The sequence below is a fragment of the Tamandua tetradactyla genome, chromosome 4, assembly GCF_023851605.1.
Source record: "Tamandua tetradactyla isolate mTamTet1 chromosome 4, mTamTet1.pri, whole genome shotgun sequence".
Lineage (NCBI taxonomy): Eukaryota > Metazoa > Chordata > Mammalia > Pilosa > Myrmecophagidae > Tamandua > Tamandua tetradactyla.
The window spans coordinates 75,634,154-75,652,810 of NC_135330.1; the positions used below are offsets into that span (position 1 = coordinate 75,634,154).

Here is an 18,657-nt window from a genome sequence, read left to right on the forward strand (position 1 = left end):
GCAGGCGAGCTCTCAGCCCTCGTACCAAACCAACTTTGGGAAGAAAGGAGCAGGGGCTACTGGATTGCTGTGAGCTATTGCAAATTTACCTCAATTAACCCCTTCAGAATCCCAGTGGAGGTTTTTATTAACAGTGACTAAGTGGGCAATTAAATGATTTGAAAATAATTTAACTTTTCCTGAGCAAACACAAGATCTGCGGATAAGCTTAAAGATGGGGAAACTGAACAATGGAGGACAGGATGTGGCGTGTGTGAGGGGCTTAGAGGAAAGAAAGTGTATTGAGAAAGGATGAAAAATCTGAAACTCAAGAAAGAAAACGTAGCACTAAAAACACGAAAGTCTGTCAAGCTCTAGTGAATGTCTACTTCAGAAAACATGAAAAAGTTAAAAATCCTCACTATCATGCTAGTAACAAGATCTAAAATAGAAGATGCTAAGTGGTAAATGACAGAGATTAAATTTGAGAATATTAAGAAGCAGGCTGAAATCAAAGTGAGCTGGATGAGATGAATGAATGCTAATCACGAAAAAACTGAATTAAAAATCATCTTAGAAGGTTCAAAGAACAGAATTGACAATAAAAAATCAGGAAATGAAAATAAAACAATTATGAGCCAATAACCTGAGATACAGAGACTGGACAATATAAATTGAACATATTAATTAATTATTCATTAATTCATTGAACATATACTATGTACTGACTCCTCAGCAAAACATAGGTAATTCTTTTCAATATTCACAACAAATTCCAAACTATAAACATACTCCCAATTTATAATGAGGAAACTACCATATAGAGCCATATTTTTACATTTTCCTGAGATCATGCAGCTAAAAAGTGACATTGCTGGGATTTGAACTAGATTGATTTAATTCTACAAGTGCCAGTCTGCAGTACTAAAGAATGAATTGGAAAGAAATATAAAATATTGAAAACTGCTATTTCTCACCAGAAGTAATGAATAAATACACAATAGAAAATTTTCAAAGCTGAATAAACACCCAAATCTAAAGAATAAAAGAATTCACTGTATGACAGACAAAATTAATGAAAAGAAGTCAGAACATTTTCTGATAATATTTTTGGAATCTTATTTGCTAAAAATCCCTATGTCAACCAGTGAAGCTAAATTACTTAGTGCATCCAATATCCAAATAATGCATTCAAATAAAGACAACAACCAAAATTAATTTAAACATTAAAATCTCATGAGGCATACTTTAAAAGGGCAGGCTAGGAGCCACACCCCCAACGCACTGGTTTGAAACTATTATGTACCCCAGACAAGCTATGTCCTTAGTTCTAATCCAATCTTGGGGCAAATCTATTGCACAGTGGGACCTTTTTTTTCTTTTGCATGGGTTGACACTGGGAATTGAACCCAGGTTCCAGCATGGTAGGTGAGAACTCTGCCTGCTGAGCCACTGTGACCTGCCCAGGGTGGGACCTTTTGATTAGGTTGTTTCCATGGAGATGTTACCCATCCAATTGTGGATGTGATCTTTAAATAGATTATTTCCATGGAGATGTGACCCTGCCCATTCCAGGTGGGTTTTAATTAATTTACAGGAGTCTTTAAAGGAATTCATGGAGAGAAGAGCTCAGAATTAGCAAGGAGAAAGGAGAATTGAAACCAAGACACAGACATTTGGAGATGCTAACTTAAGAGGTGAAATCCAGTTTATCCTGAAGAACCCTCTCCTGGAAAAGCTAAGTGAGAGCCCACAGATGCTTAGAGGAAAAGTCGCTAAGTGAGAGCCCACAGATGCTTAGAGGGAAAGCCACCAGAATTGGAAGCTGAAAATAATGATCCACGAGCAAGGACCAGCTGACACCAACCATGTGCCTTCCCAGCTGACAGAGGCATTCCAGATACTGGCTGCCTTTATTCCAAGAAGGTATCTTCTTGTTGGTTCCTTAATTTGGACATTTTCATGGCCTTAGAATTGTAACTTGTAACTTAATAAATCCCCCTTATAAAAGCCAATCCAATCAAAGGTAACTTCCTCAATATGACAAAGGATATATATGACAAACAGATAGCCAGCATCATACTCAATAGAAAGACTAAAAGTTTTCCCCCTAAGATCAGGGATGAGACAAAGATGCCCTCCGTCACCACTATTATTCAACATTGTACTAGAAGTTCTAGCTAGAGCAAATTAGGCAGGAAAAATAAATAAAAGACATCCAAATTGGAAGGGAAGGAGTAAAACTTTCATTATTTGAAGATGACATGACACTATATTTGGAAAATCCTGAGAAATCTACAACAAAGTTACTTGCGCTAATAAACAAATTCAGCAAGGTGCTGGAATATGATTAATGTGCAAAACTCAGTAGCATGTCTATACACAGTGATGACCTAACTGAAGAGTCAATTAAGAAAAAAATTCCATTCAAAATAACAAGTAAAAGAATCAAGTACCTAGAAATGAACTTTAACTAAGGACATAAAGAATGTGTAGACAGAAAACTACATAACATTGCTAAAGAAATCAAAGATCTAAACAGGTGGAAAGGCATTCCCTGTTCATGGATAGGGAAGTTAAATATAGTTAAAATCTTAATTCTACCCAAATTGATCTACAGATTTAATGCAGTACCAATCAAAATTCCAACAACCTACCTTGAAGACTTGGGAAAGTTAGTTACCAAATTCATCTGGAAGGAAAAGAGACCCTGAATAGCTAAAAGCATCCTAAAAAAGAAAAACAAAGTTGGAGAATTAACACTTCCTATTTTAAAACTTATTATAAAGCCACAGTGGTCAAAACAGCATGGTACTGGCACAAAGGTAGAAGTATTGACTCCTCAAAATCAATGCTTTTGTGCTTCAAAAGACTAGCAAAAAGGTGAAGAAGCAGCCAACTCAATGGGAGAAAATATTTGGAAATCACACATCAAAGGTTTGATATCCTGTATACATACAAAAAAACTTACAACTCAATAAAAAAAGAAGAAACAACCCAACTATAAAATGAGTTAAAGATATGAATAGGCATTTTTCTGAAGAGCAAATACAGATGTCTCAAAAGCACATGAACAGATGTTCATTTTCATTAGCTATCAGGGAAATCCAGATCAAGATTACAATGAGATACCACCTCATACCTATAAGAATGGCTGCTATTAAACAGGAAACTGCAAATGTTGGAGAGGATGTGGAGAAATTGGGACGCTAATGCATGCTGGTGGGAATATACAATGGTATAGCCACTTTGGAAGATAGTTTTGGTGGTTCCTTAGGAAACTAAATATCGTGTTGCCATATGACCCGGCAATTCCACTACCAGAGGAGCTGAAAGCAGGGACACAAACAGATATATGCGCGACAATGTTTGTAGGAGCATTATTCACAATTGCCAAAAGATGGAAACAATCCAAGTATCCATCAACAGATGAGTGGATTAACAAAATGTGGTATATAACATGATGGATATTATGCAGCAGTAAAACAAAATGACATCCTGAAGCATATGACAAGGTGGAAGAACTTTGAGGACCTAATGCTGAGAAAAATAAGCCAGACACAAAAGGATAGATACTGTATGACTCCACTTTTATGACCATGGTAAGATCAGAGGCTTATAATACAGAATATAGGGGATGTAGAGATACATGGAAGCCAGAGATGGGTGAATGGTTAGCTAATGAGGTTGAACTCCAATATAAGGGACTCGATAGAAGGGAAGGCAGTTCACTTGTAGGTCTATACATAAAATTACTATATTGAAGGTGAACATGACTGAAAGGGGTTGTATAGACTCATATGTCCCACTGATAAGCACTAGAAATATAAATAAGTTCTTACATTAACTACTTCAAAGGTATGACTCCTGTATAAAGAGTGTATAAGTTCAGGGTATAGGGGGAAAACTGCTACTACATGCTATAGAATTATTTAACAGGAAAGCATCAGCAATAGCACAGAAACACTAGGTGTAAATAGTGGGGGGAGGGACAAGGGTTAAGGGGAGGTGGCAATTTTCTATTTGATGAAGGTATGGTTATTGGTTATCTTTCTCTTGGAAACAATGAAATTATCAAAAATTGAAGTGTTGATGGACTGTTGACTTTGGACATTATACATGATGCCTAATGTATGCAGGTGGCTGAAGAATGCACTGACTGAGAAGTAGATTGATGAACAATGGTGTATACATATGATCGAATATTGTGCTGCTACAGGAAGAAACGGACTTGTGAGGCATGCAATGGTTTGAATGAACCTGTGGAAAATCTGGTGAGGCAAAATAAGATGGAAACAAAAGAGCAATTATTGTATAACCTCATTTAGAAAATGCTTATAAGAAAACAGGGGCCTAGATTGTAAGCTCTTATAGCAGTCACATTTAGTCCAGAGTGCTAATTATTATTTCTGGATTTTGAGAGGCTGTTTTTTACATATAAAACTTGGTATTTAGAAATAAGAATGAAGTAAATCAGGATGGGATTAAGGTAATTCAGAATACAGGGGTGAGGAAGGCATTGTCTCTATTTTAGAACCATATCTACTCTTTGAGACCAAGGAAGAAAGGTTTATTTTCTCCAGAACCTAAATTTCCTGTAGTATACAATTGTGCTGGTTTGAAAGGATGTATGTCCCCTAGAAATGCCATGTTTTAATCTAAATCCCATCTCATAAAGGCAGAATAATCCCTATTCAATACTGTATGTTTGAAACTGTACTAAGATCATCTCCCTGGAGATATGATTTAATCAAGAGTGGTTGTTAAGCTGGATTAGGTGATGACATGTCTCCACCCATTTGGATGGGTCTTATAAATTTCTGGAGTCCTATAAAAGAGGAAACATTTTGGAGAATAAAAGATTCAGAGAGAGAAAAGTAGAATGACATAGCCACAAGAAGCAGAGTCCACCAGCCAGCGACCTTTGGAGATGAAGAAGGAACATGTCTCCCAGGGAGCTTCCTGAAACAGGAAGCCAGGAGAAGAAGTTAGCAGATGATGCCATGCTCGCCACATGCCCTTCCAGTTGAGAGAAGAACCCTGACTGTGTTCACCATGTGCCTTTTCAGACAAGAGAGAAACTCTGACTGTGTCCACCATGTGCCTTCTCACTTGAGAGAGAAACCCTGAACTTCATCGGCCTTCTTGAACCAAGGTATCTTTCCCTGGATGCCTTAGATTGGACATTTCTATAGACTTGTTTTAATTGGGACATTTTCTCAGCCTTAGAGCTGTAAACTAGCAACTTATTAAATTTCCCTTTTTAAAAGCCATTCTGTTTCTGGTATATCTGTTCTGTCTGAATAGATCATTTAAACAATCCAAACACAAGAAGCCCAGATTAAGAATGAGGGCCTTTAATCCTGTATAGCTTAATGTAATGCCTGGATACATCCCAGACTATATTAAGTAGATAACCAAAAAGTACTGGCAAAGTTCCTTGAGGGATGGGAGGAAAGATATGGAGCTATTCAATTTCACCACTGGAGAAACCATTGATGCTGTGTCAAGCATTAGGGGCACCCAAATCAATAGGCCAAACCTTTGATCTTGAGGCTTGATTTTGTAAAGTTTATGTATGTAGTGGAGAAGCTTAGCCTATCTATAGGTATGTCTAAGAGTTACTTCTGGAGGACCTCTTTGTTGCTCAGATGTGGGCTCTCTCTCTCTAAGCCAAACTCTGCAAGTGAAGTCATTGCCTTCTCCCCCTACATGGGACATGACATCCAGGTGTGAAAGTCTCTCTGGCAGCATGGGAGATAACTCCCAATGATGAGTCTGGACCTGGCACCATGGGATTAACAATGCCATCCTGAGCAGAAGGGGGGAAAAGAAGTGTAACAAATAAGGTGCACGAGGTTAACTTTCCAGAAATCTACAATCTCCAGATGGGTCTGTGGACCAGATAATTCCTGAAACCTAGAGGGTCCAACCTCTCCAGAATATCAGATACTTCCATCCCCCTATCCCATAATATCAACAGCTCCTTCTACCATGAAAAAGCTAGAATGGGAACAGCCCAAATACCCCTAAAGAGCAAGAGAAAGATCAAAGTTGATAGTGGAGTTGTACAGAGAAGGTAGGGTTTAACAAATGAGTATGATTGCTGAATCATTACATTGATATTTCTTTTAGTCTCCAGTATCTTAGAACAGTTAGAAACAAAAACCCTAAAACTGTGGAATTATTACCCATAAAAACTCTGAAATATGTTCTATAACTAATTGTTGTGATATGCTCTAAAATTTACTGCTTTTGGGTATATCTGTTATTTTTCACAGAAAAAGAAGAGAAAAGTTGAATGTGGTGATAAAAAAAGCCAATCTACTTCTGGAATATTACATTCTGGCAGCTTTAGCAAACCAAAACTCCCATCAAGGTAGTGGAGTGAGGCACTTCAGGCTCCATCCCTACACAGAAGCTCTGAACAACCAGAATTGACAAAGAGCATCTTTCTCAAAGCTGCAGAAAACAGTTAAAGGACTACAGTAATAGGATGAAAGCACAAAATCAATAAAAAGATAATTAAACACAGTAGGATCTTATAGCACAGTGGATGGCCCCTCCCTCACACCATAGTGACTCGGCACAGAGCTGGCCCATGCTCCCAGTATAGATTTCTAGCCCCAGCTCCAGAGGGAACTGAGTAGCCCTCAGGTACATAATGAGAACATACATGTCTCATCCAATCTGCTAGGTGGTGGCCTGAGGGACTGAACCAGGACACTGATTATACACTTGTTATCCTAGAACTTGCCTTGTATATGGAAGGCAGCTCACAGAGACGTCCAAATGAACACTCTGGCAAAGCAATCAAATGACTGCTTAAGGCAAGGGATTGCTGGCTATAGGACATAAAGTACAGTGCCCAAGACCATGAGGAAACTGTTTCCTGGGAAAGAAGGGACATTCCTTTCTGTTTACATGGTGGGATTTCTAGGTCCACATGTGGATGCGACAAGATACATGTGTAGAAAGGATTCAGGTGGCCCCTATATCTCAAACTACCCTCTAAATTCAATGTATGGACAAGCTTTGAAGGAAAACACTAGCAAGGTGAATCTGCACAGATTGATGCTTTTCTTATTTCCTTATTTATTTATTTTTGTTAGCTCCTGGCATTCAAGGCAAGCTCCATCAAAACACTAGCTGGATACAAACTTAAGGAACATATGCCTCAGAGTCTAAACTCCAATGATAACATCTTAAAATATCAAAATACCACGTTTAGGGTGGTGCAATGGTGGCTCAGTGGCAGAATTCTCGCCTTCCATGTGAGAGACCCAGGTTTGATTCCTGGAGCCTGCCCGTGCCAAAAATAAATAAACAAATAATAATAAATAAAAATACCAGGTTTAGACAAAATAAATGATGGCCCAGCAAAGAGAAAATTAAAGCATTAGAAACCACCAATGAAAAGGACCAGATATGGGGCAAACCAGGCTTCTAAAAAATGGTCTCAAGATATGCTTAAAGACTTAAAGGAAAACATGGATAAAGAACTAAAGGAAATCAGGAAAATGCTAAACACAAAGAGAATGGAGAGATGGAAATTATGAAAAGGCAACAAAAATGACTGAAGATTAAAGTAACAGAATTAAAGGTTCCCTAGAGGGGTCCAAGGTCAAATTCAAGATAGTAGAAGAAAGAACCAATGAACTTGAAAATAAAGCAGTTGAAATCACCCAGTCTGAGAAACAGAAAGAAAGAATGAAGAAAATGAACAGAGTCTGAGGAACCTTTGGGACACTATCAAGATATCAATATATGCATTGTGGGAGTGCTGGAAGGAGAAGAAAGAGGACAGAGGGCAAGAAAATATTCAAAGATACAGGGCCTGAAAACTTACTAAATTTAATATAAAACATGAATATACATATCTAAGATAGTCAATGAATTCCAAACTTGATAAAACCAAATAGACCCTCACCAGGACATATTATAATCAAATTGTCAAACAGCAAAGATAAAGAGAGAATACTGAAAACTTCAAGGGAGAAAAAACGTGTAGTATACAAGGGAACCTTAGTAAGATTAAGTACCCATTTCTAAGCAGAGACCATGAATTGGGATGACATATTTAAAGGGCTAAAAGCAAAAAATGCCAACTAAGAATTCTAAATTGGGGGAAAAAACCTGTTTTTCAAAAATGAGGGAGAGATTAAGACATTCCAAGATAAACAAAAGCTGAGGGAGTTTGTCACCACGAGACTGGCCCTACAGGAGGTGCTGAAGAGAATCATGCAGGTTGAAAGGAAAGGAAACTGGGCAATAGATCAGAGCCATGTGGGAAAATATGAATGCCAGTACTACTGTATTTTTGGTTTGTAACTCCACTTTCTCCTTCCTAGAGGATCTAAAAGACAAATGCATACAAATGTAATGATAAATTGGTGGCTTTGGACTTAAAATGTAGAAACATGCAACTTGTGACAAGAACTACATTAAGGCAGGGAGATAGAGGGACACAGAAACGTAGTTTGTAAATATTTTTTAAATTAAATTGTTATCTAACCAAATGTGAGTGTTATAGATTTAGGACATCAAATTTAAGCCCCATAGTAATTACAAAAAAAAAATCAGAGACTATGAAAGCTGACAAAAACAGACAATATAGTACAGGTTGTCAAGGGAGTAATATGTGTGAGGAAATGGGGGAATTAATACAAAGTGGGTGCAGGGTTTCTGTTTGGGGAGATGGGAAAGTTTTAGTAATGGAAGGTGGTAATGGTACTACAACATTGTAAATATGAGTAATGGTATGTTTGGGAGTGGCTGAGATGGGAAACTTTATATTATATATATATATATATATATATATATATATATATATATATATATATATATATATAGTCTCTCAATTTATAAAAAGAATGAGCAACTAAAGAGACAATGGCAATTAAATGCAATATGTGTTCCTGGATGGGATCAATCAAGGGATGAGAAAAGGCTCAAAAGGACCTAACTGGGACTGTAAAAAAATTGGAATAGAGACTGTAAGTTTTATATATCAATGTTAAATTTATTGAATTTGATAACTGCCCCTAAGGTGGTTACATAAGTGAATATCTTTGTTTTTAGGAAATGCACATGGCAGTATTAAGTGTTCAAGAAGCATGACATATACAACCTACACTCAAGAATTCAGAAATGGATTGATAAATAGATAGACAGGAAGACAGATAGACAGATAAATGGACTGATAGAATGATGGACACATTCGTCAGTAAATGTGGCAAAATGTTAAAATTGTGGATCTGGATATATGGGCGGGGAGTATGTTTTAGTTTTCTGCATAGGGTTTGTATTTAGGTAACTGTCAGATAAATTTGAAAATATTTCAAAATAAAAGTTTTAAAAAAATTCAATGAAACATCTCAAAAATGTTAAATGAGAATTATTTTCAAAATCAATAGCAAAACTTCTCATAATTTACATATTTTTCTCTTTCTTTATACCTTGTTATCACAATCAACTGGCAAAGCAGCTACTGCCAAGTAACCACCACATCCTTAAAATCTCCCCCAAACCAAGCTTTCTGGATCTCTACTTTCTTACCCATCCCATGCTACTTTTTAATATTCTTTTTAATTTACTGTGAAAATTTGCTGACTTTAGAAATTAGTTAAGCTGGCCATGAACCTTTCAATTCTCTTCCCCCATCATTAACCTATTTCTGCACAATATAAGTCCATCTAACAATACCAGAGATCCCCATAATCTTTAAGATTACTTTCTACATATGCTCTTGCTTGATTATTTCAGAATTATACTTTTGAAATCCCTTAAGAAAAAAATATAATTTATCATTTAGGCTAGTAAAAATAAAAAATAAAGGAACAGTAAAAACAAACATTTTAAAAACAATAAACAAAACTGGAAAGCATCAAACATAATGGCAGAAATAAAAACAATTATATCAATTATAAAAATAAATGTGAATGAGTTAGACTCTCCTACTAAAATACAGGGAATCACAAGTTTAAACATAAAACTAAACCAAATTTGTGACTTTGAAGACTAAAATATAAGTAATGGCTGTAAAAGCAATAAGAAAAAGAAAAATTCAAACAAAAAGTGAGTGTCTCAAGGAGAAATGGAAAAGTAGCATTAATAACTGAGACTTCTTCTTTAATTTTTGATAGATTAGATATAGTAAAATAAAAAACAGTTGAGTATTGATCCTCTAACTTTCTTCTGTATGCACTCCCTTGGCATGTTGAGCCCTTTAATAACATGCTAATTTATGCTATACTGGTTTTCATACTAGGGTCTCTCTCTTCCAGGGAGGTAACTTTCAGAAACTTGTGAAAGACTGGCATCATTTGAAAAGCCTCCCTGCCACTGCCTCCCACCCCAGTTTCTCATTTGATCTTATCCAAACTTACAGTGACCAATTCAGAGAATATACATTATATATTATAAATTAGATATGTTTAATATAAACAGATAGTATATACTGAAGAAAGGAACATGTGTAGGGTATTAAAGTCAAAATCAACACAAATAAATTGTAATGCACTTCAATATCTATCTATCTATCTAGTATGTTAAAAGTAAACCACATGGTAACCATAAAGATAATATCAAAAAAATCTATACAAGAGGAGAGGATAAGTGATACAAAACAGCTCATTATAAAAGATTGCTTAAACAAAAAAAGGTAGTAATGGAGGAAAAGAAGGACAAAAATGCTGCTAGTATTACTTAATTAGTTTTGTCTAATCTTAAATTTAACTAAGGATACAAAACACTTGTATCCTGAAAACCACAAAACACTATAAAAGAAATTAAAGAAGACCTAAATAAATCATAAGACATCCATTATGGATTAGAGACTTAAAACTGTTAATATGTGAATATTACCCAAAGCAATATACAAATTCAATGCAGTCCCTACTAAAATTCCAGCAGCTTCCTTTTGCAGAAATAGGAAAATTGTTCCACTCACATTTATATGGAACTGCAAGTGATCCTGAATAGCCAAAATAATCTTTAAAAAGAATGGCAGGGTTGGGAGATTCAAATTTCCAGATTTTAAATTGAATTACAAAGTGACAGTAATTAAAACCATGTGGTATTAGCATAAAGGTAGACAAACAGATCAGTGGAAGAGAACTGAAAGTCGAGAAATAGATGCATACATCTATGTCAGCCGATATTTGCAGTGGAGAAAGAACAGTCTTTTCAATGAGTGGTGTTGGGAAAACTGGATATTGACATACAGAAGAATGAAATTAGACCCCTATTTTATACCACCCACAAAAATCAACTCAGAGCTAAAACCAAAAAAACTCTTAGAAAATAAAATAGGGGCAAATCTTCATGACCTGGGATGCAGCAATGGATTCTTAGCTATGACACCAAAGCATGAACAACAGAGTAAACAATAGACAACTTTGATTTTATAAAATTAAAAAAAAATTTTTGCATCAAAGAAAATCTTAAAAAGTAAGAAAACAAACTATAGGTTGAGAGAAAATAGTTTTAAATCTTATTTTGGGTAAAGATTTGATAACCAGAATATATAAAGAACTTCTACAACCAAGCAACAACCTAGTTAAAAAATGGGCAAAGGACTTGAATAGACATTTATCCAAAGAAGATCTACAAATGGCCAGTAAACATATGAAAATGAGAGCAACATCATTAGCCATTAGGGACATGCAAATTAAACTGACAATGAGATGCCAGCTCAGAGCTACAGGGACAGCTAGTACAAAAAAAGAAAGGAAAATAAGTGTTGGAGTGGAGAAATTGAAATGCTTGTACATTGTGGTGGGAATGGAAAATGGTATAGCTACTGTGGAAAGAATATGGCAGTTCCTCAAAATATTAAATATAGAAACATTGTTTGACCCAGCAATCTCATTTCTAGATATATATCCAAAGTGAGTGAAAACTGGGTCACTCACTTTACATTTTACATTGATGTAACTACCTGTACATCAATGTATTTAGCAGCATTGTTCACAATAGCCAAAACCTGGAGAGAACCCAAATGTCCATCAACAGATGAATGGATAAACAAAATGTGGCACATATACACACAATGGAATATTATTTAGCCATCTGCATACAATGGAATGTTATTGTTCATAAGAAGAAATGAAGGTATGAGACCTGCTGCAACATGGAAGAATCTTGAAAACATAATGCTCAGTGAAATAAGCAAGAAATATGAGAACAAAAGTTATATGTTACCAATTTTGGAGATGACTAGAAATAGCAAATTTGCAGATATAAAAACCAGATTAGAGGTTACTGGGAAAGAGTTGAGGCAGAGGGGGAAGGAGATTGTAAAAAAAAAAATTTAAGCAATAGTAATATAATTTTGTTTAAAAGGTTATCAGGGTTGGGCAGGCCATGGTGGCTCAGTGGCAAAGTTCTTGCCTGCCATGCCAAAAATCCAGGTTCAGTTCCTGGTGTCTGCCCATGTAAAACAAAACAAAGGGCTGTAAGGATTAAATAGAGTAAAACAAAGGGCTATCAGGGTTAAATAGAGTAAGAAATACTTTTAGTAGTGTGTTTCTCTCTGAATATTTGTAGATGAGAAAACACAATAGTGCAACAGGGTTCAGATATGATGCAACCAGAGCCTGTCAGCCAACAACAGGGACTGTCATATCCTTCCCTAAAAGCTCAAAGAACTGGGCGGGCCACGGTGGCTCAGTGGCAGAGTTCTCGCCTTCCATGCTGGAGACCTGGGTGTGATTCCTGGTGCCTGCCCATGTTAAAAAAAAAAAAAATCAAAGAACAAAAATACACCTGGTTGTAATATTTGTTACTTCTACTCATATATCATAGGTCATGCCAAACTTTAAAGGGGTCAGAGAAGTGTGATATTACCATGAACTCAAAAGAGGGGAGAACCAGAGTACTTGTGGATAGTTTTAATATTAGCACAGTGAAGTGTTGTATTTTGAAAGTGCTTATTATTGACCCCAAACAAATACGGATTTTCCACTCTTCAACCAGCTGTGTTTGTATCACAACAGAAGTCCTAAACTCTAAACTACAGGGAGCATTTCTCTGATGTCAGAATATCTTGCCTATTTCAACAAGTCAACTCCACAATCTAGCAGGGTGTAAACTGCAATCAGGGTGCTGCTCATTAGCTACTGCAGAGAGAATGAAGGTCACATTGTACCAAATCCCACTGATTGTTGGCTGCTAGAGGAGTTGTATAAAGGATTGGATTTGGGACTTAAGGAGAAAGAAAGCTGCGATTGATTAGTCGTGTCTAGCATGGATACAGGAAGTGGGTAGTGGAAGCAACTGCCAGGACTTTATAAACACATAATCGATGACAGTAATTAAATAAACAGATTTATATAAACTACATAAAATCATTTTTAAATTCTGTGTTTTAAAAAGTAACAGTCCAAATAACAGAAAATTACCAACTGACAGGTTAGTAACATATAAGGCAAACATGGGGAAAATATTCTTCCTATGTAAAAAGATACTTTAAATCAATGAGAAAAACTGCAAGTCCTTCAATAGAATAATTGGCAATGGTCCTAGTTACGTCTGTAACGAAATTAAAAGTGGCCAAAAAACATTGAAAATACTTGTCTCTAATAACCAAATAAATCCAAATTAAAATAATATTCAGACATAGTTTACCTTTCAAACCTATAAAGATTTTTTTAACAGCAAAACTTGGTGCTACTTAGAATGAAATGAAATGGGTAATCTTGCATACTGCTTGGTGGTGGAAATGTAATTTGTACAACCTTTTGGCAAGCAAGTGGCAGTATAAAGACAACTACCCTTTGCTGAGAAATTATCATATGCTAAGCACTGCCCTGCACACTTTACAGACGCTTGATTGTTCATTGACACAGGGTTAGGTACTGTCCTGAGAACTTTATATATAAATTAATTCATTTAATCCTCACAGCAACCTTATGAAGTAAGTAGCTATATTTCATTCCCATTTTTACCTATAAGGAATCTAAAGCATACAAAGGTTAATAATTGATTTGCCCCAGTTTACATAGCAAAAAAGTGGCAGAAAAGGGACATCATTTCACTTAATATTTTTAATGTCCTTCCTAGGCAAATATTATTCTGCTGCTGCATAGTTTAGGACACTCAGTATCAAAGAGGATGTATAATTTCCCCCAAAGACACAGAGAGGGTATGTGGTAGAAGTTTTTCTTAATGTCTCTTTGACTTCAAAATCTAAGTCTGCATAATGCTTTTAGAGCCTTTTAACACAGTTGTTCCATTTCTGGGAATTTATCTTATGAGCATGTCAGTAGTTCCCCCAAAGGTTTACATACAGATATTTTTAATATGCTAATTATAAGTATAAAAATTGGAAACCAAGAAACTTAAGGATAAGTAAAACAAAATGAGAATGGGAGAGAGGCAATGGAAGGCAATTAAAAGATTATGAGGACAGGGCAGTGCGAAGGTGGCTCAGGGGCAGAGTTCTTGCCTGCCATGCCAGAGGCCTGGGTTTGATTCCTGGTGTCTGCCCATGTAAAAAAAAAGAACAGCAAAATATTATGAGGACATGGTCTTTGGTTGTACAGTGGTAGCCCAGGCAAGAGATGGCAGTGGTTTGGCTTGGACAGCAGATAAGGGGGCAGATAAATGAATTTGGAAAATGGATCAACAAACATAGATATAAGGTGGGAAGGACAGGTTGAAAAGTCAACCTTTGATCAGCTGAGGGGTTAGAAGGGTCATTTACTGATACAAGGAATGAAGGAGTTCAGGTTTCAATAGGATGAGGCTAGAGGTTGTGAGACATCCAATTGGAAATGTCAATGCATCCAAATGTCTATTTAATGCACTTACTTGGAGGTCTAGGTGGGACATCCATTTAGGTGACAGTAGCATTTATATAGTACTAGAGGCTATGGCTGTCAATGAGTTTCCTGAAGAAAAACAGAGAGAAAACGAAAGAGAACAGGGCTCAGGCCTAAACCCACAGGCTTCCAAAATGTAGAGTCAAGTTTCCAAAGAAGGAACTAGGAAAGGACACTGAGAAAATGGAGCCAAGGGCCAGGAAGAAAACAGGAAAGCATAGTGTCAGAAAAGTGAAGAAATGTTTCAAGAAATATACTCTGTAAATGTCATTTAGCAGCGAAGATGAGGATTGTAAAGTGTTCTTTGGATATATCAACATGGAGGTTTTCGGTATTCTTAGCAAAAGAAGTCAGCAGATATCAGATAAAGTGATGAAGTAGAGACAGTCTTCATAGACATCTCTCTCTAGAAGCAAGGCTAGGAGAGGAGACGGAGCAACAGCTGGATGGGAATTTAGATAAAAGGGAGATTTTTGTTAGTTGGTTTGGGTTTGTCTGTGTTTCACATGGGAGATAATAGAGTTTGAGTGATCATGGGAAGAACTCATTGGGCAGTGGTTCTCAAATATTAGTGAGCATCAGAATCAGTTGAGGGCTTGTTGAAACTCAAAATACTCAACTCCACCCCAAGAGTTTCTGTTTTAGCAGGTCTGGGGTGGGTCCAAGAATTTGCATGAATAAATTCCCAGGTGATGCTATTGCATCTGGTCCTGGGGCCACACTTCCTGTACCACTGCAGGAAGGGGAGGGAGCAAAAGAGGGAAAGAAGGGGGGGGGGGTGAGAGGGAAGGAGAGAAGAGGAGAGAAAAGTGAGAGGTTAAAAATACAAGGGTGAGGAAAAGCAACCATCTCTGAAAAAGCAAGAAGACAAGAAGAGTTGGGTTCCAGAGCACTTGTGAAGATTTTATTTCATATAATAACAGGAAAGAAAAAAAAAAAGAATGATTACAAATGCCTACTATATACCAGAGGTGGTTCTAAGTGTTTTAGCATATATTGATTCATTTAACCCTAATAACAGACCCATCAGGCAGGAAAATGCAATTAAGTGTGTACAGCTGGTAGTTAGAAAGTGACAGAATTCCGATATGATAGATTCTATTTTCTCTTAGATGTATAAAATGAACTCAGTTGAGTGTAGGATGAGGAAGGAAGGCTAGCATTTGGTTAGTTTGGGAAAATGTGAATTTTTAAATGTGAATAATGCGAGAAGCTGGTTATAGAAATATGGCAAGTGTGGTGTCATTATTGAATACTTATTTGAAACTAGGGATTGAAAGTTTTCTTTTTTTAAATAATTTTTAAAAATTTTTTAGAAAATATAACAACAAACAGACACAAACATTCTTAATTTATGATCACTCCGTTCTACATATATAATCAGTAATTCACAATATCATCACATAGTTGCATGTTCATCATCATGATCATTTCTTAGAACCTTTGCATCAATTCAGAAAAAGAAATAAAAAGACAACAGAAAAAAATTCATACATACCATACCCCTTACCCCCCTTTCATTGATCACTAGCATTTCGGATTGAAAGTTTTCGATAGCATATGGTTTGATTTTTTTCCAGTCCATATGCAGCTTGGACAAAGCAGGTTGTGGGCCTAATCCAGATTAGGTTTTTATCAGATGGGTTAAATAGAGAGAAAAGCAAAGAGAGGAGAGAGATTTTTGGTTTTAAAAATTCATTGTGTATTTACCTTGTAGATTCTCTGCTGGATAAAGAAGGAAGTAAAACTGGAGGAATTTAAATGTTGACAGAGAGATGTGTTGGAATGATAGCTAAGGCTACTCTTATCTATATGACTATTTCAGTTATGAACATTTTGTGATAAAGGATTTTTCTAATCAAATTTGTTGATACTTTTTACTTTTCTTTTTGGTTAAATGCATAACTTTGACATTCCATTTAAATGTCCTTTAATTTTTTGTGAGACTGCACCATTGCTGTTTTACTACCCAAACACATCTCCAAATATGTGCCATGTAAGGGTGTGTATATGTGAATGAGCATATTCCACTCTAATCGTTCTGCCAGGCATGCCAAACTATGCGAAATTGATTCTCTGATTTGCCCGACAAACTGCTGCTGCCCTGATACTCTTCCACCTTGACATAATTAGGTTTAATCAGCAATTTTACAATAATAAAGGGTGGTGCGAACTTGGGCTAGTCCCAAAGAGTAAATGTTGCAGGTGAAATAGGTAATCTGGCCCTTTATGTATACATACTATGCCTAAAAGATGTCCATGGAGCTTTAGCTGGCTATAACCACCTATGGCCTCATCTCTAGGGGATGGGAAAATATCAACCTTGACATGAAGCTTTCCATGAGAGTGCACATGCATATTGCATTATTATTTTTCTCATCTTAGGCAGATGTAGGCTTTTATCACATTGATGGTTGTGCTGGTGGTTGTTTTTAAGCATTTGTATAATATTTGAAAGATAAATGCATGATGTTCATTTTAATTTTAAAAAACAAAACAAAACAAAAAGAAAAATCAATAGAGTCTCCTCCAGTAAGAAGGCTCTTTTACCTGTAAGGCTGCTGGTATTGACAATCTCAGCACTGGCACAGGGCATGAGTGCTGAATGAGGGTCGCCCATGCTGTATGCTTTCAGAACATACTTCTCAATGACACCTGAAGCCACAACAGGTTTATCCCAGGTCACCTCAATGCTGTATCCATTTATGCTGCGGACTCTAGAGGGACTTGGCACACTTTGTGGAGCTGCGAAAGAATAAAATAGAAAATAGAGAAAATGGCAGTTCTGAGAAGACTATTGCCCCTATTCTTCACTTTTAATGGCCGCAGTAAATCAGACCCAACCATTAGCATAAATACAATTTATTAGCGTTGTAACTTTTCAGCATTGATTTAATATGACTGCACATCTTGAGCCATTCAGTTTAAGCTATATTTCAAAACCATCAAAACTCCATCGACATAACATTCTTTCAAGTCTAGTCCAGGTTTTCCGAAAACATTTAATGTATCCGACATGTTTAAACATCACTCATAAAGAAGGAGGTGGATGGTAGACAGATAACAAGTTCAAACGATATAATGATGTACCCCTTTGAAGCAAGATAATTAGACTGTTATTATACATAGTGGCTTGACACTTTTATATCGTCAATGTATTAGCCAAAAAATAGCACAAATGTGATTGCATTGTACTTGAATGTCTGGTCCCATTTTCCAAATTCAATTGTTTTTGCAAATTCATTTTTTTTAAAAAAGCACAGTTCTACCAGAGAGAGATGCATGTTCCTTTCCTAATTGCCTTTAGTGGGGGTGGGGGTAGAGGCAGAGGATCTGGGAGCTGGTGCCCTTGAGATAATACAAAGTCTTTTTCAGAGACGTTTTCTTCAGAATCAACCTCAAAACAATAACACAAAAGGAGGAAGCTGAAACAACGGCAAAGCTTCACATACAAGCAGAGCTCCCTAATTTTGGAAATCTATAACCTCAACTATTAGATAGCTCCACAGTTCTGATCAGTAACAACCTCATCACAGCCGACTGCACTGGAGACACTGAGAAAAAGCCCAAGGAACTTCATGGCAGGATGATGGATGAGAGACCTGCTCTAAGTGCTCGCGAACGGCCGGGCCCTGTCGATGGGTGATCACTCTGGTTTTCCCATCTCAAATATCTTCCTTCTCTGACTTTACTGTTCAGACCAATAAAATAGGACCGCTTCAGGGGAGAAAAAAAAAGTGAGCCTAAAGGATGAGAGGAAGTACTGAGGTGCAGAACCACCATCTGCAAAGTTAAAACATCGTGGGCACCTATAGAAAACAACACAGACCACGCCGACAAGTTGCACGTAAGC

General features: G+C 36.6%; 1 protein-coding gene across 1 annotated transcript in view; it reads right to left on the bottom strand.

The window, feature by feature from the left end:
• The window catches only part of USH2A (usherin), an 844,952-nt gene that overhangs the window by 416,809 nt on the left and 409,486 nt on the right, over nt 1-18,657 (bottom strand). Inside the window, exon 30 of the mRNA XM_077157816.1 lies at nt 17,355-17,549. Coding sequence (XP_077013931.1) covers nt 17,355-17,549 — 195 coding nt within the window. The remainder of the gene's footprint in view (nt 1-17,354; nt 17,550-18,657) is intronic.